At 51.3% G+C, this 22,240-nt stretch overlaps 10 protein-coding genes across 10 annotated transcripts; 6 read left to right on the top strand and 4 right to left on the bottom strand.

Annotated features, from left to right (window-relative positions):
• Positions 1 to 68: 68 nt before the first annotated feature.
• On the bottom strand, positions 69 to 1,695 carry BDW74DRAFT_157627 (mitochondrial fission process 1 family protein). Its single transcript, XM_073725174.1, has 2 exons — positions 737 to 1,695; positions 69 to 686 (listed from the first exon to the last, which is right to left on the bottom strand). Exons 1-2 carry the CDS (start codon positions 1,313 to 1,315, stop codon positions 300 to 302), a joined length of 966 nt encoding a protein of 321 aa, XP_073581536.1. The 5' UTR covers positions 1,316 to 1,695; the 3' UTR covers positions 69 to 299.
• A 507-nt stretch (positions 1,696 to 2,202) lies between these two features.
• Positions 2,203 to 3,233, top strand: BDW74DRAFT_157624 (ATP19 family protein). Its single transcript, XM_073725173.1, has 3 exons — positions 2,203 to 2,332; positions 2,450 to 2,577; positions 2,701 to 3,233. Exons 1-3 carry the CDS (start codon positions 2,285 to 2,287, stop codon positions 2,750 to 2,752), a joined length of 228 nt encoding a protein of 75 aa, XP_073581535.1. The 5' UTR covers positions 2,203 to 2,284; the 3' UTR covers positions 2,753 to 3,233.
• Positions 3,212 to 4,118, top strand: BDW74DRAFT_57666 (holo-ACP synthase). The gene has a single exon (XM_073733205.1). It carries the CDS (start codon positions 3,256 to 3,258, stop codon positions 3,736 to 3,738), a length of 483 nt encoding a protein of 160 aa, XP_073581534.1. The 5' UTR covers positions 3,212 to 3,255; the 3' UTR covers positions 3,739 to 4,118.
• Positions 4,119 to 4,576: 458 nt separating this feature from the next.
• Positions 4,577 to 5,744, top strand: BDW74DRAFT_180505 (histidinol-phosphatase; the record flags this gene model as incomplete). The annotated part of the gene is made up of 3 exons (XM_073729771.1): positions 4,577 to 4,735; positions 4,861 to 5,397; positions 5,496 to 5,744. The coding sequence occupies 3 exons, from the start codon at positions 4,577 to 4,579 to the stop codon at positions 5,742 to 5,744; spliced, it is 945 nt and encodes a 314-aa protein (XP_073581533.1).
• A 455-nt stretch (positions 5,745 to 6,199) lies between these two features.
• Positions 6,200 to 7,146, top strand: BDW74DRAFT_57669 (FKBP-type peptidyl-prolyl cis-trans isomerase). The gene is made up of 5 exons (XM_073733206.1): positions 6,200 to 6,509; positions 6,570 to 6,634; positions 6,721 to 6,781; positions 6,844 to 6,906; positions 6,977 to 7,146. Exons 1-5 carry the CDS (start codon positions 6,361 to 6,363, stop codon positions 7,032 to 7,034), a joined length of 396 nt encoding a protein of 131 aa, XP_073581532.1. The 5' UTR covers positions 6,200 to 6,360; the 3' UTR covers positions 7,035 to 7,146.
• Positions 7,147 to 7,287: 141 nt separating this feature from the next.
• Positions 7,288 to 9,918, bottom strand: BDW74DRAFT_57683 (putative triacylglycerol lipase (LipA)). Its single transcript, XM_073733208.1, has 9 exons — positions 9,061 to 9,918; positions 8,873 to 8,987; positions 8,694 to 8,812; positions 8,574 to 8,641; positions 8,431 to 8,521; positions 8,118 to 8,371; positions 7,774 to 8,057; positions 7,563 to 7,698; positions 7,288 to 7,509 (listed from the first exon to the last, which is right to left on the bottom strand). Exons 1-9 carry the CDS (start codon positions 9,579 to 9,581, stop codon positions 7,370 to 7,372), a joined length of 1,728 nt encoding a protein of 575 aa, XP_073581531.1. The 5' UTR covers positions 9,582 to 9,918; the 3' UTR covers positions 7,288 to 7,369.
• BDW74DRAFT_57682 (putative LysM domain protein) lies at positions 9,919 to 12,291 on the bottom strand. Its single transcript, XM_073733207.1, has 2 exons — positions 11,830 to 12,291; positions 9,919 to 11,766 (listed from the first exon to the last, which is right to left on the bottom strand). Exons 1-2 carry the CDS (start codon positions 12,107 to 12,109, stop codon positions 10,256 to 10,258), a joined length of 1,791 nt encoding a protein of 596 aa, XP_073581530.1. The 5' UTR covers positions 12,110 to 12,291; the 3' UTR covers positions 9,919 to 10,255.
• Positions 12,292 to 12,860: 569 nt separating this feature from the next.
• Positions 12,861 to 14,610, bottom strand: BDW74DRAFT_57659 (protein-degrading AAA family ATPase MSP1). Its single transcript, XM_073733204.1, has 2 exons — positions 14,353 to 14,610; positions 12,861 to 14,304 (listed from the first exon to the last, which is right to left on the bottom strand). The coding sequence occupies exons 1-2, from the start codon at positions 14,413 to 14,415 to the stop codon at positions 13,135 to 13,137; spliced, it is 1,233 nt and encodes a 410-aa protein (XP_073581529.1). The 5' UTR covers positions 14,416 to 14,610; the 3' UTR covers positions 12,861 to 13,134.
• Positions 14,611 to 14,772: 162 nt separating this feature from the next.
• BDW74DRAFT_157595 (putative chromosome segregation protein (Pcs1)) lies at positions 14,773 to 16,698 on the top strand. The gene is made up of 3 exons (XM_073725172.1): positions 14,773 to 15,697; positions 15,751 to 16,185; positions 16,237 to 16,698. The coding sequence occupies exons 1-3, from the start codon at positions 14,812 to 14,814 to the stop codon at positions 16,458 to 16,460; spliced, it is 1,545 nt and encodes a 514-aa protein (XP_073581528.1). The 5' UTR covers positions 14,773 to 14,811; the 3' UTR covers positions 16,461 to 16,698.
• Positions 16,699 to 16,826: 128 nt separating this feature from the next.
• BDW74DRAFT_157593 (mannose-ethanolamine phosphotransferase MCD4) lies at positions 16,827 to 20,391 on the top strand. Its single transcript, XM_073725171.1, has 5 exons — positions 16,827 to 18,716; positions 18,769 to 18,956; positions 19,010 to 19,139; positions 19,222 to 19,330; positions 19,396 to 20,391. Exons 1-5 carry the CDS (start codon positions 16,974 to 16,976, stop codon positions 20,193 to 20,195), a joined length of 2,970 nt encoding a protein of 989 aa, XP_073581527.1. The 5' UTR covers positions 16,827 to 16,973; the 3' UTR covers positions 20,196 to 20,391.
• The last annotated feature ends 1,849 nt before the right edge of the window (positions 20,392 to 22,240 follow it).

The following is a 22,240-nucleotide window of genomic DNA, read 5'->3' as shown; positions in this document are numbered from 1 at the left end:
GCCCCACTCCAATAAGATAGATAGTCGGCTAGGGTTGCTGCATTATGTCAAAGGTTAAGTATTCTTAATGAACAATGAAAATAGTATGCTTGATTGGTAGTGTAATATGCAGTAGGTATCGCGGTTAACTTCATAATTATAATAGCAATCTAGGTTGCAGCCGATTGTAGAGAGCGGAGACTCCGGGCTCTACATAAATATATATAGTAAGAGATGCAATGTCGAGTGGAGGTGATTGTATCACAGCGCTTCATAAGCAAATGTCCATTTTTACCATCCCCAAGCTCTTCCTAAGGTGCTCACTCCGTTTTGTCCTTGCCTTCATTCTGCTTCAAACTCGACCCAAACCCAAGCATAGCCAGAATCCCAGAAGACTCCCCGCGCTCCTCGCGTTCGCGCTTTCTCCTCTCCTTCGCTCGTTGCCGCTCCTCTTTATACTCATCCCAGCTGACCTTTGCACTTCTCGCGTCCCCGACCTCCGGCGCCTTGATATGGAAATGACTGAGCGATGTAGAATTCTCTTCGTGCTTTAATGATGCCTTTGCAGCCTCTGAATGACGCGGAAACGGCCTGACGGCGTCCTCACCACCATAAATACGCAGTCCGGTCCGGAAAGTCCAGTCAACAGCTTCGTCAACGGGGTGGTCGAAGATGTAAGGTAGGAACGGCACGACGGAGAGGCCAAGCTGGCGCCAGTTAGCTTACTTAGACCATGTCCAGTGAACGCTGTACATACCCCAATAGGAAAATAGGTCCTCAAGAGCGTAGATTTAGCCCCTTTGAGCGCCCGCCCGGAGTACTTAACCACACTATGAATCGTAAACGCCGGAAGGCCCATACTCGCTATACCCTGGAAGACCGCGCGCTTGGCCATGACGACCCGGTAGTCCTCGATAAGCGGGATACTCGTTTGCGGCCAGGGAGTCAGCGTATCCGACTCGCTCTGCTTTTTACCTTCTCCCCAACTTAACGACCCGCCGACATTCCCGGTAGCCATACCCATCACGATTTGCTGGTGCGTCAGATCTGTCGAGTCTTTGTATGCTTCGCATGGTGGCGCTAAGACGCGCCTATTCCTTAAGTATCCTTTGTAGCCTTCGTGCGCGACATCGCCAAGAAGGTATGCCCAGGAGATTCCGTATGCGGAGCGCACGAGATAAGGATGTGCGACTGGTCTGAAAGACTCTCCTATATCGCTGGTATATGCAACATAGCGATGAGCGCTTAGAAGGAGTGTTCGCAAGCGGTTCGCATAACCAGCATAGCGGTACGGAGTATCGGTAGAGTCAACATCGCTGTTGGAGTTGTCAGTCATTGCGGCAGGCGTTGGAATTCGGGCAGCGGTCGAAATAGCAGGTATTCAAACAAATAACAAATATTAAACAAGATGCTGAGGGATGCTGGAAGATTGGTGGTAGGGGTTGGAATTGGGCCGCTGAAATAGTAGCTATTCAAGACAAGACAAGGAGCTGTGGGGGATGACGACACGCGACAAACGTACTAAGGGCTGTATATAGCTGAGTAGAAGTCGTCATCCGAATCCACGATCTTCTGAAGCTGAGGTGAGAGCTTCTTCCGCTTGGCAGGCTCTGGAGCCTCCGGTGGCTCCTCTTTCTTGCTTCCCCAGAACATGATCCGTAGAGAGCGTGAGGGGTTGAGGATAGTGTAACGTGAAGGTTAGGTGCTGTTATGGACGGCGGATGCGGAGAAGGCAAGGCAGGCGCAAGGGAGGTATTAATATTCCAGCAATAAGAACGCATGACTACTCTGCTACGAGTCTAGACAACCATCCTTGCGTCTGACCATACGGAGAACCCGAGTCCCAGGGAAGAGAGTACTTCCACCGAGGTTCGTATAGCCTGTTCCTTTGGTCCTGACGGGAGATTATGCCATGAGGCTGGGCCCCCGATGGGAGCCTTCTGCAACCGATCATCGGTTTCTCCTCTTTTCTTAATGATTCAGTATCGATCAAAGTTCCCCTGAATATAGCAAACCTTGACCAAGTATTCCGGCGATATAGAACTGCCAGGTCCTCTCCCGACGTCATCTAACGGCGGAAACTATCGGGACATCACGTGTCTATGTAGCTTTCTCAAGCTGCTGACTCAGTTCTGAGTAGCACTGTAGCTTATCTAAGCTATAGTCTAACCGTAAACGGTAAGCCCGTCATTCGGCAACTTCATCGCCGTTTGGACGTGGGCTCGCGCAGAACCAGCTCTTTCGAACCGCTTCATCCCCGCCATACCCCGTTCATTCACGAACCGATCCCTTCTCAATCGTCAAGATGGTCGTCTACTACAACATTGCTGGCCGCCAGATCGGCTCCCACCACGTACGTCCCTGGCGCTCCGGCTGACCGGACTCGGCTCCTCTCCCAGTCTACATCAGGATTCGGAATAATCAAGCCGCTTGCTCACAATGGCCAATGCTAATATGTCGATCCGTACAGCTCTCCCTCGGTATCCTCAGCGGTCTCTTTGGCGGTATCTTCCTCGCTACCCGTGGCGGTGGTGCTGCTCAGAAGCCCGCTGCTCCCCCGATCCAGGCTTCCTCCAAGGATGAGGAGACCTTCATTCAGTATGTTCTTCCGCTGCATACGAGACTTTACTCCGTGCAACAGAGCTTCGACTCGGACCGTTTGCCTGCTTCGGTTCTTAGAAACAGCAGCAAATACAGAGCAACCGACTGACTACCACCTAGGGACTTCCTGAAACAAATGAACGGAGAGGGCGACAAGAAGAAGGATCACTAGCTTTCCGCAGACTTGTCAACTGAGCGGAACATGGCCTGACCTCGATGTTCGAGGCCCGGATACAATGCATTTCACGAGATGAGCCACCAGACACCTTTGTCGGGACCGAGGTCAGAGCCATTGGAGGATTGTCTTGTGGTCGCTAGCTCGGCTTCATCGAGTCAATGAGCTACGTCGATATGTACATATAGAGGTATACATTGAAAGGCTCGTATTCCTTTCCACTGTGTGCGATTGTGACCTGGTTGGCGTAGTCGCGGAGGCTGAGCTACTCCGTAGCATTGGGGATAGACTGTCCGTATTTTGTATGCTTAGCAAAGTCGATAGCACTCACGCGCTATATATCGAGTTTGTAAAGTTTCTAAGAGATTAACGGTCTCCTCCCACTAAGATTGGTCTCAATGCTAGATTAGTCACCCGCTCGCGTTCTGTGTCCGCGGCCAGAAATCTAAACTGAACTTTAGCTTCATCCTTTAGAACCACCTCCACCTCCGCAACCCACCATGAAACCGACACCCCTCCCCTTTCCCCTCGCGCTCAATATCGGCACCGACATCGTTCATCTTCCGCGAATAACCCGCTTGGTCAACCGCCCAGGAGACTATCTCACCCGCTTCATGCGCCGCATTCTCTCCGAGCAAGAAGAGCGCGACTTCCGCGCCCGGTTCTCTCTCCCACCGCTTAATTCGCCCACTCGGCAGCAAAATAAAGACACTGGGATCGACGCTACAGTTACGCCCGATATGGCGCGGTGGCTTGCTGGGCGGTTCGCGGCGAAGGAAGCGGGCAGGAAGGCTGCGAAGGGCGGTGCGAAGGCTGTAGGGTGGAAAGATGTGGTTGTGAGGGTTGCTGATGGTGCTGCGGAGGGGAGACCGGACGTTGTTCTCTATGATGGTGGTGAGAATGGAGGGAGAGGAAGGGTTGGACGATTATCGATCTCGCATGATGGGGAGTATGTGGTTGCGACTGTGCTTGCCGCGGGCTGAGTTGCTCAGGTTGGGAAGGGAATGAAATGATGACTTACGAAGCGGCTTGATGCGACATCAGTGATCGAATTTATGCAATTGAAAGGCTTGACCGGCGTCGAACTCGGCGCAAACTACGCGACAGTATCGCTCGTGGAATCGAATCAGCCGAAAGTGCTATTTTCACGATGCCTCATGCTAGGTCAGACCTTGTGTGATGGACAGCTTGACTCATTACGGACGACTTGGGTGTTCCTTGAGTTGTACAACCAAGCATGCTTGTTCAAATCCTATCTTTGGTGGTGTTCAGGCGATGTCAGTAGACGAGAGTATGGTTTAGTTGGAGGAAAGCCATATGTTTACTGTGTGCGTCAGAAGTGGAAGAGCTTTCACTCTTAGCATTTCAGATCTCAGTACTCTCTTATTATACTAGTCAAACCCATGTGCTATAGCTATCGGCTCTGCGTCTCGGATTGTTATACAAGTTGGGACCTGCGGGGCAAATTTGCCGCAACAACATCAACTCAATCCAACTCTATTTTTGCTTCACGTCAACCTTGCCAGTATCAGGACCAACTCTACCTCACGCCTATCTTTCTCTTCATCAGATACGGCAGAAGCCACTGGTCATCACACGCATTGTCTCACCACTCATCTCACCGCTCCTTCACCCCATCAACGTCCTTTTTCTTATCGCAAGCGGGGCTCTATCCTACTCTACCCTTGCACAGTAAGTCTTGATCAAGCATTGCTTGCTGATACCGCTCTTTGCGCATCTCTCATGACCTGGATGTTATCAGCTGAATGTGAGCTAACCGCAGATACAGACCGGAGTTTACCGAGTAATCTCAAGGCCGCCATGCCATTCTCCCACCACAGCCACTCGGGGCAGTTCTGCCCCGGTCACGCAAAGGACTCCCTAGAGGAAGTCATCCAATTGGCCATTGCTAAGAAGTTCCAAGTATTCTGCTTGACTGAGCACATGCCTCGCGGAGAACTGGACTATTATCCGGAAGAGGTATTTCGTGCCCCGTTCTGCTGCGCTTGACGCGAAGGAAAAAGCAATGTACTGCGTACCGAAGAAGAAAAGACAACAAAAGTACCTAGCATTCCAGCCTAACACAAGTGTTATGACCTCTACAGATCGAAACCAACCAGACGGGATCATGGATGATCGCCAACGAAGCGAACTATTTCCGCGAAGCCACTCGGCTGCGAGAGAAATACGCGAACCAGATCCGCATCGTGATTGGCTTCGAATGCGACTGGATCAGACCAGAGTCACGGGCCCTGGTTGAAACCTCGATGCGTGCCTGCCCGTTCGAGTTCTTTATGGGCTCGATCCATCACACCAAGACTGTCCCAATCGACTACGACCGGGAGATGTACGAGAAGGCCCGGAACTTGGCGGGTGGGTCGGACGAGAAGCTTTTCGAGGCCTTCTTTGACGAGCAGCTGGATATGCTGCAGCAGTTGAAACCTGTAGTGGTCGGGCATTTCGATCTCATCCGGCTGAAGAGCGACGATCCCGAGCGGAGCTTCCAGCAGTGGCCGGGTGTATGGGAGCGGATCCTTCGAAATCTGGGCTACGTGGCTGGGTATGGGGGCATTCTGGAGCTGAATTCTGCTGCGCTGCGGAAGGGCATGAGCGAGCCTTATCCCAAGGCTGAGATTTGCCAGGTGAGTTTGTTTTTCTCCTCGGGATCTGCTCGATGCAGTCGTGTGCTACATTGCAGCCATGCACGTAAGATAGGTTCGAGTTCTAATCGGAAGGACAGGAGTTCTTGGCTCGTGGCGGTCGGTTCTGTCTCTCCGACGATAGCCATGGGTTGGACCAGGTTGGGCTGAACTACGCCCGGGTGTTGGAGTTCATCGAAAAGAAGACGGACATCACAACACTGCATTATCTCGATCTCGGCAGCGAAGCCGAAACTCAAAACCCAGTGGACAGCCGGTTCCCCAGGACAGTCGTCAAATCAATCTCCGTCGAGGAGGTGAAGAAGATGGCCTTTTGGCAGGCGAGCTAAGCACCGGATGGCCTTATCTAGCTTGCGGGCACGGCCCAAACGCTGCAGCTTACCCATATGATCAGCCAATATCATGATCTCACGCGCCGACAGTTGCATTCATTCCCACTATACTACAAAGAACCATCGGTAGACTCGCTCGAGCCTCGTCTGTAGATCTGAGTCCGTGGCCCTGAAGATAGATACAACGTGGAAGCTGCCGATCCACATCCCATCACACCGCAGGATCACGGCATCGCATCCTTCCGTTAGCACCACCTGCCCCAAACCAACCGCCGCCCGCATATTCTGCATGGCCACCAGACTCGCCTACTACCTACCTAACCGAGTATAGGCGCGTAGGTTCCTATCTCCCGGGTTCTGCCCCATCGCGCCATGCCATTTGCAATCGGAATATTCCGTAGACGAATGCAATTTAATATACTCCGTTTTCTGCTGAAGACTACCTATGCCCAAAGCCCTAGCTTTACCGAAATCATCCGGCACTTCTTGCTTTTATTTATCCCTTCAGTTAATTTAGTCTTGCGTATCTACCTCTCCTGCGCCTTATCTTCCTCTCGACATCCTCAGCTATCTTGACTTCTGTTAATCTCCCAGCACAGCACAACGACAAGAGATGAACCCGCCGCGAGGCGTATCGAAAACTCTCCTGCAGCCAGGCAACGGGCGCGACAGCCCAAGAGCCGGCGACACCGTTATCATCGAGTATAGGGGATGCTTGTATGACGAGGAACGTGGAGAGAAGGAGTTTTTCATGGGGACGCAGTGCGGGATTATCAATCAATTAACTGTTCTCCCGGGCCAGCTGACCTTACTGTGCGGTAGATTCGATACATCGCATGGCCGCGGGCCACTGAAGACGGAGATTGGGGTTGGTAACGTGATACCAGGTATGCAACCTACTAGATACATCGGGCTCGAGGCTGTAGCCAAGAGAAGGAGAAAAAGCTGGACTGATACCTTTCTGAAACATCAGGCTGGGATGAAGGTGTACAACAGATGACAGAAGGGGAGAAAGCGATCTTGACGATATCCAGGTATGGAAATCCTGGTTGTTTCCAACCCTTCCATCTAATTTATAGTGCTGACATGAACATAGCGACTATGGTTACGGCCAGTCCGGGTTCCCAGGCCTGATCCCACCGGATTCAGGACTTGTCTTGTAAGTCCAGTTTCGCTTAGGGCAATTTGGAGACATGGGCGAACAGCAACACTGACAGTATGTGCCGCAGTGAGGTTGAACTCAAGAAGATTATCAAAGCCAGTACCAAGGCAGGACAGTACAGCTGACATTGGGTAAAGGGGCGGGGTGCCATATGGGATTCCATATCTTCTTCCTCTTTGTGCAATATTATGTTGATATTGAATCTTCAGGAGGCATTGCATATGGGCAGAGAGTAGTTTATCAGGGTGCAACGCTCCTGGAACATTGTAGCCATAGTTTACTCTAGTTTTGTACATCGGTAGAGAGATGGGCGGGTGGATAATGCACTGCGCCTAGGGCAGTGCAGAGATGTATTCAAACTCTTTCGTCTCTCATGTTGACCAAAGCTTTCAAAGCACCGTAATGAGGATAATGTGCAGGCCAACAAACCGTCCCCGCTGTACGCCCATCATCGTCCATTCTACCGCGGAATCGTATTTAGATATGCGATCCCCTCAACACGGTAATTATCATCCTCAACATAACTGTCGTCTTTGGGAAGACGGAAGACAAAGTTTTCGTTCGAGGCCGAATACTGAGGCCACTCTGGGACGTCGGGCACTGCTTAGGGTTAATACCTTCTGAGCATGATAGTAACATATGACCACACGTACCGCCATGTCCGTTTGGATCCAGGTCCGTCACAAAAGATGCCCACATACGCGCAGCCAAATTCGCGAGTTCCAGACGCGCCGGGTCATCCCCTAGCGGCGTGACGTCCTGGACAGGGTTTGCGAAGACGAAGGGGATCTGGAATGTATCAACAGTATCAGCATACGTCTAACTTGCTCAAGCCAAACGAATGGACGGAGTATCTCAACGCACCTCAGCAAAATGATTCACCCCAATGTTACTGGTTTGGTTCAGAGCAGCCACATCCCAGCGATACGAGTACACGTATTTCTCATACTTCGACATCGTTTCCGCCAGGAGACGCCGCGGTGCAGCCATTGTTATATCGCCGGCCATGGACGAGTACCGCTTATACATCAACCCTTTTGCAGGCCATGTGACGTTACCCCAGCCGTAGGGAGATCCGATCGGGTCGTCTGGGTAGTACGTTATCAGTTTGCTTGCTTGTTCTGTTGTCAAGACCCATCGTTTAGATGCTAGTCAGGATTGTTAGTCTTTCTGTATAATGGATCAGTGCATGGGGGAGGAATATATACAAATAAGCTGCGCAACACAATCTTCATCGGTGTCAACGCCTGTGGTTCCGAAACTGACTCCCTCGTCTGTATTCGAGCCGAGCAGAATCGGGACCTTCGCGATGCGTCCTTCTACTGTAGATATTTGAGGGTATTCCTTGATGAATGCGCCGTCGACGGCTGCAAACCACTCTGAGTTTTCAAAGGCTATGGCGTAGAGAGTGTCAAAAGGAACCTCTCGGAGGCATTGCAGGGTGTCTGATGAGGTTGAGCATCTATGTCGACGTTGATCAGCAGATGAACTTGATATATCTTGCATGGTCATATAATTTACCCTGCTGCATCCACGATCCGGTCGTACATCGGCTGGTGCCAGTCTGTGCCGTTCCATGGAGGACCAACTGCGCTGCCGGATTCCATAATCGCTATTCTTGATTAGCATGTGCTTCGACTCTGTAGCTAGCGATTTTGTAGTACCTGCTCTGAAGAGACCCTCATTATCGCCGTCATTGGCAATGAGGTGCGCTCCGACACTATATGCGCCTCTACCCTCCGTTAGGGTTGCACATTGGAGACCGGCAGCATGGCATGACTTACGCTGACTCGCCCCAAATCGTTATCTTGTCAGGATCGCCCCCAAAGACTTCGATATGGTTCTTGATCCAGCGCATGGCGACCCGTTGGTCGAGTAGGCCTAGGTTGTTGTTTCCAGAGGCCTGGTTTTTAATTAGTCTCTGACTTGCCGATGTTCTAAGGTGACAAAAAACGATACGTACTCTAACCTCCTCTGAATCCAGAAACCCAAACGCAGCAAGACGATAATTAATCGAGACGCCTAGTATAGGTTTACCGTTTAGTGCGGCCTGCCGGGTAATATACGTCATATTGTATCTATCAAGTGCGTTAGCAGACACCCCATACTCGGTCCATCTAGCCCCGGTTCAATGTTCGTTGGCTAACATACCTCGGATCAGCCGTGGCACCCTGCTGCCATCCACCACCAAATATCCACACCAAAACGGGCAGCAGCTCGTCGTTTTCATCCCTCGTCGGCCGAATGACATTAAGGTTCAGACAATCCTCATTCAATTCAATTAAGCCGGCCTCCGAGAGCGTCGTGGTATCAGACCCATATCCAGGACAATCATATCCATACTGCGAGGCATTGTAAAGGACAGTCCCATGTGCAGAGGTAGAAGAGTAGCGTACAGGCCCCGCATCGCTATCATTAGAGGCATAGACCGTTTTCAGAGACGAGGGCGTGAATCGGACCGGCTTGTCTGCGTACTTGATTCCGAGGAACAGATCTTGCTCGAACTCGGGTAGGGATCGGCCTATAAAAGTAGTAGTGTTCTTCGAGCCACTGGAAAGCGTTGCGATGGGGTTGGAGCTGGAGTTCAATGGGTATGCGGAGCTCTGAAGAGGCAGTAGGCTCCCAGTTGCCAGGAGGGCTAGACAGGTGAGTGCTGAGTGGCAGCACCGCATGTCTAAAGCTCACTATTTGCTTCTTGACGAGCCAAGGAGAAATTGGCGGCGATCCGGGCGTACTTATACAATGCTTGCTGCCACATTTGGCTGAATGTGTAGAGTAACGGCTGGTTTTCCGGTGGAGAACGGTGCAAAGCGAGCCCGGACATGGCTGCTAGACGATTTAATTTGGATAGGAAGCTCCGCAAAATGAGGGTAGAAACTGGGGATTCCTTGCGGGGGAAGAAGATCATAGGTGGAAGAAGTTGGGGATGGGATGCGGATTGACTGGTTGTTTGCGGGGACCAATTTATCCGGATCAACATGCCCAGGCTTGCGAGATCAGTTCTTCAGGCACAGAATAGCTTGGCCGCCATAACAAGACGAATTATTCTAGCTAGCGTACACGCCATCAGCAACGAACACGACCGGCGGGTACCTGATCTCAACCGCAAGAGCATGCTGGACAAGAAATAGGGAGTTGACGAGGCTGTCCAGGTGGGCCTCATCATCTAGGTACACAATATGGAACAAAGAAAGCACATATCCTGATATCAAAGCAAAAGAGCCAAAGAAGGTCCTGCTACGCTGTGCTATGCGTCAAAGGTGAAACGGGTTTATATATCCGGTGGCAAGGTATCAAACAACATTTTAAGGCGTCGTGCAAGACGTATAATGAGATGCGGTCTTCTCTAATCGTCCTTAACCCCAGTGCGAGTCCTGCTCGTGCTAGGCGAGGCGCTAGGGAATCGTCCCCTTAGGTTTGCTTCGCTGGCGTAGCTGGAGCCAGATCGATTCAAATTCGACTTCCAGCCTGGCCCAGCAAGGAAACCGGACGAATCCCGCGATTCGACTCCATCGTCAAGTTCTATTAGATCACCGAATCCACGTCGTTCGGGTCCTGGGGAAATCCCATGGTTCTGAGGGTTCGCAGAACCCTGCTGCAAATCGTTGATGCTGCTTCTTGCTCGAGCAGTCATCTTTCTAACCCAGCCTTCCACGGCACCACCTATGCTATCAAGACTGGTGGAATTGCTAGAGGCAACAGTCGATGAATTTCCGACAAGGCTGTCGAAGTTCGGCGGAGCTTGTTTTGGTGCCAAATTTGGCATGTGTTGGGCAAAGAACTTGCTGAGACCATCCATCGCTGGTCCGGGTAGGTTAACACTGCGGTCAAGAGTGCCAACACCAGTCCCTGAAAGCTCGAACCCGCTTGGTCGGCGTCTATGCTTACCCCTCGTCTTACTGCCTGGACCGCGGGGAGCTGACGAGCCCGTGTGGAGTCGGTCATTCGATACAACATTTGATGGAGAAATTGTATCAACAGGCGAAGAAGCGACGGACATGGTCGGTGTTTGTAACCGGCCTCGAACAGGTTCGCCGTCGCTATAACCAAGGGATTTCCGTCGACTGCGGGGAAAGAAACCCAGAGCGCGCCGAGGAACACGGCCAATCTCCACAGGATCAGGAAATCCGTCTATCTGCACCCAGGACTCGTGTTTCCACATCTGATCAGTTTCAGATTCCGGCTCAGTACTTGTCTGTTCTGAGAAAGTTGATGTTCTAGGCGAGGGCGCAGGCACGATTGAACTCCCTGTTGGGTCTTCTATAGACGGACGGCTGGAGGTTTCGTGCAAGAGATCAATGTTCTCCCGGGCTGGCACAGGCCGCCCTTTGACCGAACAGCAGTCGACCGGCAGGAGAACTGTTTTCCGACCTTGTATGCTATCGCTAGGCCAGAACCCGTTTGCCTTCCTGAAGACCGCTACCTGGCATCCGTACCGTATTGTAACACCAGTGATAGTATCAGTCGGTTGAACTTGATGTACGTACACCAGCGCCTCTTCATCGTGATCCATATCCATTTCTAATGAACCTGCTCGGTCATTGGAGTCGCGCCGCTTGTGCCGCGAATTGAGAGTCCAGCTTGGGTCAGTGTCGGCCAGTAATAATGCCTCCATCTTCTTCGCCTGTACCATCGCCCGTCTGTCTTCTTGAGTTCCGGTGCCGATTTCAGGTGTTGATGGCCCCGAGGGGCCCCATGTGGGAGCTGACGGCACTCGCGGTTTGGTGAAGTAATCCGGCCTTGACGTTTTCCGGGCATTGGATCGCGCGGCTCCGTTCGATGTCGGCGGCACAGTATCACTACCCAAAAGCGTTGACGCTAGACCTTGCAATGATGACCATGATGCGTCTAAGAAGTCTACAGCAGCCCGCGACGACTCAGCAAACGGATCCTGGTGTTTTCCATTGGGAGCTAACCCACCTAATGAGTTCCCGGTCCGGAAGCCGTTGCGAGGCTGTGTAGCTCGCGAAGGGTGGCCCATGGGGATGGGGGAAACGGTCCGCGACGGTCGAGGCGAGGGTGTCGCGCTACGGGAGCGAAGCGTCGGTGAATCCGAGGAGGGTATCGTAGAGAGTCTGGAGGACGCAGGCTGCCCTTCTTTATTGTCTCTGACATCATCTAACGAAATCAATCGGCGGGGTCGGAGGGTAGAAGCGGATCGTTGAGCAAAGGTATCGGCGGAGCCGCTTCGAGAACTCATCCCTGGAGAAAGAAGGGAGAGGGGCGCTTGAGAGAAAGGCAGTATCGGTAACACTCGGAAAAGTGTATACTATTGCGTCAGAGACTGCCGGGGCACAGTTTGCCATCGGTTGCCCCTATGCTAAAGCATGCCGGTGTCTGTATCCTCCCATCCGTCTTGGACGTGTCCTTATCGGCTTGGGTTCCACCGGTGCGTGCGGAAGTCAGGTTGTGGTGTCTAGGGAAACTGTAGAGGGCAGAGGAGTCGATACGCCGAGTCTCTAAAGTCAATAAAGAATGCCTCGAGGATGTGGAAGGGTTGAGCAAGCAGCATGGAATAGTGGAGGTCGCGGGATGCGGCAGGAGTAGCTACGGTACTCCTGGGGATGACGACTCGTTTAGCGGGGGCGCGGCGTTTCAAACCGACAATCGTCGAGGTAGGGCTGGAGATCCTGACAACGCCATATAAGAAATTATACGATGATGCTCAAACATTGGTTGAGGGAGATTTACATTCATTCTTTGATCCCAGATCATCGATTACATAAATGAGCTCGGCCTCAATGTTGTCACCGGTATGGTACAGTGGGATACGTCAATGGCCCGCTCCAGCCTCATCTCCAGCGTCAGCTACTGTATTCGACCTGCATGCTAGATGATCCTCATCGGATAGTTCACCTAGGTACTAGGTATGCTCGATAAAATTGTAAAGCCTGCGGATAAATTTGTACAGCTCGAGCCTTCACAGTAGTTCGACCAGAATTGGGAATTGGTGAGTGCTTACGCTAATTTATATATATTGTGCATTGAATGGAAACCGTTACAGCAAACTATTCCGTCTATCAACAATAACAAGTTTAGAGTGCTGGTCTTCAGAAAATAATGATGGAATTGTATACAAGATAAATAGGACATCCTGCTGTCGGGGTATTATGGGAGGTCACAAAAATCGTTGACCGCGGAGATGTCATAACCAAGCTGGAACAAACAACCTTACGGATATATGCAGTTAGCACGCATAGACTGATGACGATGCAATTCGCCTTGTCAGTCACAGGACTCAATGAATTTAGAAGGCCGCGTGCCATCCTCGGAGGTCGCTTCATCCTCTGTGCTCCACGCCTTATCAGAGCTGGCTTCTTGTTGCGATCGTTGTGTGGCGGTCGCGATGGCCATTTGTTGAAGTCCGCCAGGGCTGGTGAAGAAATCCTCAGTCCTTAGGCCACGAACCTCGCCTGGATTAACGAATTTGATCTGGGCGCCCTGTGCTGTCTTCTGCCGAATGAGCTCTCGGATTGGCGCCATTGCGGCGTCACGGCAGGCTTCCTTAATGTCGCTACCGGACATGCCCGCCATCACTTTGACCAAATAGTGTAGGTCGAAGTGTTCGCGGTCGATCTTCGTGTCCTTTAGGACGAGGCTCAGAATTCGAAGACGCTGTTCGGCCGGTGGCAGATCTACGGCAAACTTCTTAGGCATACGACGGAGAATAGCGTCGTCAATGTCCTGAATCCGATTCGTGGCCCCCAGCACGACAACCCTCTGCGGCTCGCCGGTAGAGTTTGCCGAGGTTAGTCCGTCCCAATGTGTCATGAACTCTGCTTTCACCATACCACTAGCTTCATGCTCGCCACTGCGTCTGGTACCAAGCACTGCGTCTATTTCGTCGATGAAAACGATCGAAGGCTGTAGCTTCCTAGCCAACGAGAAGACCGCATTGACAAGCTTATTGGAGTCGCCATACCACTTCTCTGTTAAAGTAGATATATGGAGATTGATGAAAGAGGCGCCACTTTCGTGCGCAAGCGCTTTTGCAAGCATAGTCTTTCCACACCCGGGAGGGCCGTATAGCAAGACGCCAGAAGGCGCTGTGAGAAGAGAAGATGTAGACGCGTAAAGATGAGGCATCGTCAATGGAAATATCACAGACTCTTTTAGCTCGTCGATAATCATGTCGAGCCCACCTATATCTTTGAATGATACGGGAATGTCTTCCGGGGCCACGACGTCCATCGCAATTGCTTGTTCATACTGGCTGAGAACAAGGTCTCCCTTCTTCGACTTTTGTCCAGCTCCATCTGTAGTCTCATCTATGTCTCCATCTAGTTTTCGTAGGATGGCGGCCGACTTTCGTTGTTGTTCCTCCTTCTTCTGCTTGTCCGGGTCGAAATCAAGGCGAGATAGGAGATGGCGGACTAGGAAGTACGCGGTGGCTGACTATGAGAGCTGTCAATAGACATCATGGCAAACAAGTAATGAACTCACTGTCCCCGCTATCATAATAAGGTCTTGTATTTGCTGCCACCGTGGGCTGCGAGCTGAGGCCATAATGGTGATAGTTCCCGGTCAAGTTATCGCCCGGCGGAAGGTCAAGACGGGAAATACCAAGATTCAAATGGGTAACCCTAGAGGATCGGTTCGATGAACAATTATCCTGTTCTCACTAGCCTTTCCAATACAGCAGCAATGAATTCCAAAAACTAGAGCGCGATGTGATATGGAGGAATGGAAGTGTGGTAGTCGGTCGGATTATCGCCGCGTCGGTGACAGCAGGTGTGGCGCTCCGCAATCCTTACAGCCTGAGGGTGTGGCTTTGCGCGTCACATGCCCCGGTGTTTTGAGCGCGCGTTTCCGCCTTTTGTCGCGTTGTGTTGTCGTGTGTATAAGGTACGCCCTCCATCTATAATTTACTCTAATTTTACTCGCTTTATATAACCACCTCCAATGCCCAAAAGGAAAGCCACTACGAGGCTTTCTGGCTTAGTAGGCTCTGACGATGAAGATGTAATGCGATCCGGTGCCGATCGCGTGCAGAACTACGATGAGCGTCCGGCGAAAAAGGCGAGGGGCAGGCCTCGATCGAAGTCAGCAGAAATGAGGGCACTTACTGAGGATGAAATCCCCGCAACGCAGGAATCTGAACCAACTACGAGGAGAGGGACGAGAAGGGGGCGCCCGAAAGGGAGCAGGAATTCCGGGCAGATGGCGCTCGACAGCACGGAAGACAAGGAACAGCCCGCGGATGCTGGGCTGGAGGATGCCGCGCAGGAGACCGATAGTGGCGGACAGACCGTTATACCCGAAAAGAATGCGCAGTCTGCGAAGTCTACGAGAGCGACAAAAGGAGGTGCTGCGCGCGGCAAAAAGAAAACTACCGCGCAAAAACAAATTGAGACCGACGGCAAGTTCCAGTATACACCGTCTGGTGCGCGACAGCAGAAAGTAATTGAGGAACCTGAAAAGCCAGCCGAGTCCATTGGGCGAAAACGCCGCAAGCCCGCGACAACGGCTAGCGAGGAGGTACCTGAAGTTGAGCCTACAGCGCAGGAAGTCGTCGAAGAGACAATAATTCAGGAGGAAGCGCCAGAGCCTATGTCTGTATCACCTGCAAAGAGGAGACAATCATCTTCGCGGGGCCCCCAGAGCTCTCCTGCGAAGAGAAGTGGAGATGAAAGGAGCTCCGAGCCCGAGTTGAGGCGTAGGCTTGGTGATCTCACCAAGAAATATGATACTCTCGAGAACAGATATCGTAACCTGAGGGAAATAGGGATTGTTGAGGCGAATGCTAACATGGAGAAACTAAAGAAGCAGTGCGAGTCCATGGCAAACGGTATGTCCAAGCGCAGGCTCGAAAGCTCCTTTGACTAACTAAACCTCTCTCAGCGTCGAGTAACCTCGTCAACTCCCTGAAAGCCGAGCTGGAGGCGCAGAGGGCCCTCGGTCAGAAAAGCCGCGCGCTTCAAAAAGAGCTGCGCGAACGAGACGCAGAAGTAGCTAGGTTAGCGGAAGATGCCGAGCAGTCGGCCAGTCAACTCACCGCTGCCCAATCCGAAGTCAAGGCGCTGCAAACGAAGCTTGCTGCGGCTCGCAACACGGCTGCCTCACTCGAGCTGGCTGCCCTGAAGCCCCCTGGTAGTGCTATCAAGGGTGGTATAAACCGAGCGACTGCTGCCGCCAATGCCGAGGCCGCGCAAGCTGCACAATTTGCGCAGCTCAAGGAGGACCTTTACAGTGATCTCACGGGTCTTATCATTCGTGATGTGAAGAAGAGGGAAGATGACAATCTATACGACTGCATACAAACAGGCGTCAATGGGAGTAAGTATCACCATTTTTTTCCGATGACCTTACATACTGACTATAAGATAGCCCTTCACTTCAAGCTCGTTGTTCCTCATACCTCGCCGGCAAATTACGAGACGGCGGAGTTTCAGTACATTCCTCTCTTGGATGAGAACCGGGATCGAGAACTGGTGGACATTCTCCCAGAATATCTTACAGTGGACATTACTTTTGTCCGCCAGCAGGCGTCCAAGTTCTACACGCGGGTGATGGACGCGCTTACAAAGCGACGTCAAAGCCAAGGCATTTAATATAGTTGAGGTCCCTCAACGTCTTACCACAAGCAAGAGTTGGACAAGTGGGCTTGATCAGTTGCAAAAGTAGGGTTTGCATTGCCAGGAGTTGGGGGATAGGCGTTTTTGCATATCAGTATTGGCCCCATTGGCGTGCTGTCATTTTCGATGCTTGTATAGTAGAAACTTGGTCATCTTTGAGCACCAAGGTCCTTAGTATTGTTAGCAGTATAAGAATCGATTGTTATGGGTTGTATAGTTCCGCTGTTCTAGAATAAGCGTCGCAAGTGGATGCCGTGCCGTATGCCGCGTGTTCTATTGGCCAAGCATCAGTCAACCCCCCAAGTTCCCCGAAGCTCATCAACCTTGGAAGTTGGGAAAAGTGTCATCTACAACGACGCCCGAACCAATGCCCTTTCCTTCTCGTCTCTCATTTTCCCTTTCCCATTAGGCTTCAACTATCGCCATTGTGCAATTGATATCCTTAAATCCCCTACGCATTCCCTCTTGGGGATACCGGAGAGAGGAATCATGGCGCGTCTCGGCCGCACGGGGTTTCTTACACTCGCGGTGGTGTTTCACCTGATATATGCCTACTCAATATTTGACATTTATTTCGTTAGTCCAATCGTCAGTGGAATGCAATCTTATCGTGTGGAGCGAGAGCCCGGCGCCGAAGCTCCAGCCAAACGTCTCGTCCTGTTTGTCGCGGACGGATTGCGCGCGGACAAGGCATTCGAATTATCAGTCGACCCGGACCTTCCTGAAGACTCGAACAGCGACGAACTGACCTACCTTGCTCCTTTCATTCGATCGCGCGTGTTGTTTCACGGTACCTTCGGAATCTCTCACACTCGAGTCCCAACGGAATCGCGCCCTGGTCATGTCGCTTTGATTGCTGGATTATACGAAGACGTCTCGGCTGTTACGACTGGATGGAAGTTGAACCCCGTGAACTTTGATAGCGTCTTCAACCGGAGCAGGCATACGTGGAGCTGGGGTAGTCCTGATATTCTTTTAATGTTCAAGGAAGGCGCCGTGCCCGGGAGGGTCGATGCGGATACATACGGGGAAGAAGCGGAGGACTTCTCGAGCGACGCAACGGCTCTCGATATATGGGTATTTGACAAAGTGAAGGAGCTCTTCGCGTCCGCTAAGAATGATCCGGAGCTGGATGCCAAGTTACGTGAGGATAAAAATGTCTTCTTTCTTCATCTTCTTGGACTGGACACCACGGGTCACGGATACCGTCCTTACTCGAAAGAATACCTCCGCAACATCAAGCTAGTTGACCAGGGCGTCAAGGAGATTACACAGCTTGTGGAGAACTTTTACGGCGACGATAAGACCGCATTCGTGTTCACCGCGGACCATGGCATGAGCGATTGGGGCAGTCATGGAGATGGTCATCCCGATAACACGCGAACACCTCTGGTTGCTTGGGGGTCTGGTATTGCGGCGCCACAGCAACCCAAGCCTGGCGCTCTTTCAGGCCATGAGGATAGAATCTCGGCCGATTGGCACTTGCACCAGGTTCAAAGAAATGATGTTGCGCAGGCCGATGTTGCTGCTCTCATGGCTTACCTGGTCGGACTTGACTTTCCCACCAACTCTGTTGGTCAGCTTCCTCTGGAATATATAGACGGTACTCCGAAGGATAAGGCCTTAGCAGCCTTGGCCAATACGCAAGAGATCCTGGAGATGTATCACGTCAAGGAAGAGCACAAGAAGGAGGCCCTACTTCGGTATCAGCCGTTTGAGCCACTTGCAAACGACAGCGAGCATTCTCGGGCGCAGCAGCTCTCGATTATCAAAGATTTGATTGACGGCGGTTTCTACGAAGATGCGATTGAGAAGTCTGCGACGTTGTTCGTAACAGCTCTGGAAGGGCTCCGCTATCTTCAGACGTATGACTGGGTCTTCTTGAGGACCATTGTGACTTTCGGGTATGTGGGATGGGTTGCATATGCTTTGACCACTGTCATTGATCTTCATGTCCTGCACGGCACCTCGGAATCAAACAGAACGACAGCTAGTACCAGTTTCTTCTCTTCGATCCTCGTGGCCCTGTTCTCCGTCTTTCTGTACCAAAGCTCGCCGTGGAGATACTATCTTTATGGATTTTTTCCGATTTTCTTTTGGGAAGAGGTCTTCGCTCGGAGGAAGGCCTTCCATGCTGGGCGTGCGATCCTACTAGGTCACATTCGTACAGTAGGCGATCACTTCTCTTTTGGATTCCAGATTTTGATTTTTGTGGGCGTATTGGAAGCGCTGGTAAGCTGCACTTTCTCTATGGACAGAACAAACTCTTACCCAAGGCGTCTAGGTGCATTCTTACTTCCAGAGAGAGGTCTACACCGTTTTGTTCATCTTGGGAGCATTCTGGCCTATCTTCTACGGTATCACATTTCTGCGACAGCATGCAGCACTTTGTGGTACTTGGGCTGTTAGTTGTCTTCTTATGAGCACCTTTACGCTACTGCCTGCCAACAAGGTGGAAGATATCGACACGATGTAAGTTCATTGCCGGCCTGAGGAAGCTTTCATTGTCTCATTGATTGATATAGAACCTACGGCGGGGCTTTCATGCTGCTCACCGGATTGCTATATCTATTATTCGAAGATGACATCCTTGGGCCTAACCACCAGGCCGCTGCTGTCTCTCGAAAAGGCTCGCGAAACATTATGGGATTGCAGGTATGGAAAGACATACATCTAGGTGTTTTGAACACCTAGAAAAATGCCTCATGCTTGCTTAATATATGCTGACGTATGGTAGCTTGGTATGGTCTTGCTCGCGCTAATTACAACAAGATCAAGTGCGGCCTCGCTTCAAGCGAGGCAAGGTCTTCCATTCGGAAACCAGGTAGTTGGATGGGTTGTTCTCGGTATGAAACCCTTCTTATCCATTTCGTTCCAGCTTTGTGACTGGTCGACTGACATCCTTTATTAGTTGCTTCACTTTTATTACCATTTTCCCACCGACTATATCCCAACAGCCACTACCTACACCGCCTGATGATCATCTTCTTGACGTTCTCCCCGACCTTCATTATCCTCACCATATCCTACGAGGGACTGTTCTACTTTGTGTTTTGCCTGACCCTAGTTACGTGGGTCCGATTGGAACACGCTACTTACGTCTACACCACGCAACACCTCGCCAAGCGAGCGCAGGAGACATCTCAACCACCTAAACAAGCAAGCACAAACGCCACTGCAGTTGTAGACGGTGAAACATACCGCTTCCGTGCACTCAGTGTTTCAGATGCTCGCGTCGCTCTGTTTTTCTTCTTCCTCCTGCAATCCGCGTTCTTCAGCACCGGGAATATCGCGTCAATCTCGTCATTCTCCCTAGAGAGTGTCAATCGGCTCATTCCGGTGTTTAATCCATTCAGCCAGGGCGCTTTATTGATCCTCAAACTGCTAATCCCGTTTGCGATCATTAGCGCGAATCTGGGCATCCTTAACCGTCGCCTAGAGGTGGCCCCGAGTGCCCTATTTATGGTGGTTATGGCAATCTCCGATGTAATGACACTGAACTTCTTTTACATGGTTCGTGATGAGGGCTCTTGGCTCGATATCGGTACCACTATCAGTCATTTCTGCATTGCTAGTTTCCTGTGCACGTTTGTTGCCGGGCTCGAATTTCTCAGTGAAGTGTTCACCAGTGGAGTTGACTTTGAAACTGGCACTGGCACTATCACGGCGTCTGTTGCTGACATTGCTAATGGGACGGCCTCTGGAGATTAGAGGAGTATTCCCAACACCGTTGAGGATAAACAATGAAGCATTATTGGCGGATGCGCCCCTCATCGCCTGTTGGTGCCATGAGATGTACATTTTCACATAAATAGATAGCCTGTTTATAATACTTAATCCAATTCTTATCCTACCTACACTACGGCTCTTTTATGCTGATAGTCTAGGTTAGGGCTGCACTATGTTACTAGGGGAAAGAAGCTCCAAGGTCGCTTTTGCCATACTAGCATCGACAGAACACTTTCCACCTTCTTTAATATTCAATTTACCTTTTGGTCCCATCACACAGCAAACTCTCTTTACCCAATGCTTGAGGCCCGGCGTGTCGACGATGCCTGATCAGCAGCAGAAAAGAGCCGAGGTATCACGAGCCAATGACGACATGGACGTTTGACTGAGGCTCCACCGTCCAGACCAACCCTTCAGATGGAGACTCGACTCCCTCGAGGCCTCCCAGTGCCCCGGAGTCACTTCCCGCCTAGGCTGAGATCGGTTTGCGTCGCGAGTCTCCAGCTGGCGGATAAGCCTCTATATATGCAGTTTGCTCCGTCTACATCCGGGGAAGGATCCAGGAACGGCCGTTTTCCTAGTCTATCCGCGTACGGATGTGTTTTTGCGGGGAATCTGCGCTTAATATGGTAGGAATTGTGAGCCTGGGATTCCCATTGGTTTCCAGCTCTATGTCAGCTCTCTGGCAGTGTGGTGTGGCTGGTGAGATGCTGGTACACCTCCAAGGAGTACTTCGAGCTGTCATGCGGGACTTCCGGCCTCAATCCCGCATCTAAGGATCCCGCCGCAGCCGGCAACTTGTCAGGTTGTCTAGTCAGTATGTACCTAACCCGACTTGGCTAATAGTAGAGTATGGCTTTTCCAGAGTATGACAGGGCGCGTGCTTGTGAACCCGCATATTTCCGTGTAGCCAGTGGTACTGGCCAATGCGGAGAGAATTCGAGCATCGACCATGATGGTCACTGCCAGTTGCAGGGATCCGGAATGAGTTTCTTATCTCCTGGAGAACCCTGCACTGAGCAATGAGACGAGCATTGAGCGCCCGGAAAGGTTAACTAAATGATACGACACGCTGAACCACTGATACTACCACCACATAGCAAACCAGAAATGGATCGGCGTGGACCCCGGGATTTGCCTTCTGGTTTCATATCGATCTCGATGGCATGCCATGGCATCTGTGCGGCATCTGGCCAATGCTCCACCAAGGTCCCTTTTCCAGCAGTTATCTTGACTTTCTCGGCCATATCCAGGCCAGGCAAGGGTCCGGTCTCATGTTTCAGCTTCCGGCTCCTAATCTAGCCGCAATGTGTTGCAGATCCGCAACCGTTGTTTGAGACATGAGGGATAGATCGTGTACTGTGGTCGATGTAGATTCGGGTTGACCTATCCCACCGGGCTGTTTGATAAACATTCCCGGCATGGTGCGCGGACTACTGGGGATAAGAATCATGATTTTTACTACTGCCACGCAGTTTCTTGTCTGAGTGTTTCGAAATATCGAAATTCGGCGCTTCACATATTTTGGGCGGCGGCTCTATACTAGTGTAGTAAGTCCTCCGTGCTTACTGCGCAGTGACTGGAAAATTGGCACCATGACAGCCCACTGTGGAGTGGAATTATTGAGCATAGATGAGAAAAGCTTGACGTTCATCCTGTCGACTTGCTTGTAGAATGTGCACGCAAAATAATGCAGAGGAGGATGGTTGTCAGATGGAATCCAGGCGAGGCGCTGTCCGTGCAGTTAATCTGGGGTATATAACGGCGTGCATAGGCACGCATCCTCCTCCGCTTGTTGGTCTTCGAATGACAATCGCAGCGGAGGAATCTGCTTACTTCGAGGGCAAGACATCAACGTCAACTATTTATAACGGCCGCAGCGGTTTCTCCACACAAACCCTGAATGTCGGGCCTGTCTAATAATTATTGCCACTCCCCTATTAATATAGTTTTCTAAGGTGCTTCTTATAGTGATTGATATCGGTGTCATTATTCGAGATTCTTTGGTGTCCGCCTAATTAGCCAAG

Source organism: Aspergillus multicolor (assembly GCF_047715735.1).
Source record: "Aspergillus multicolor strain CBS 133.54 unplaced genomic scaffold BDW74scaffold_22, whole genome shotgun sequence".
Taxonomy (NCBI): Eukaryota; Fungi; Ascomycota; class Eurotiomycetes; order Eurotiales; family Aspergillaceae; genus Aspergillus; species Aspergillus multicolor.
The sequence above is the reverse complement of the archived record's forward strand: the minus strand, read 5'-3'. Positions and strand labels throughout refer to the sequence as shown.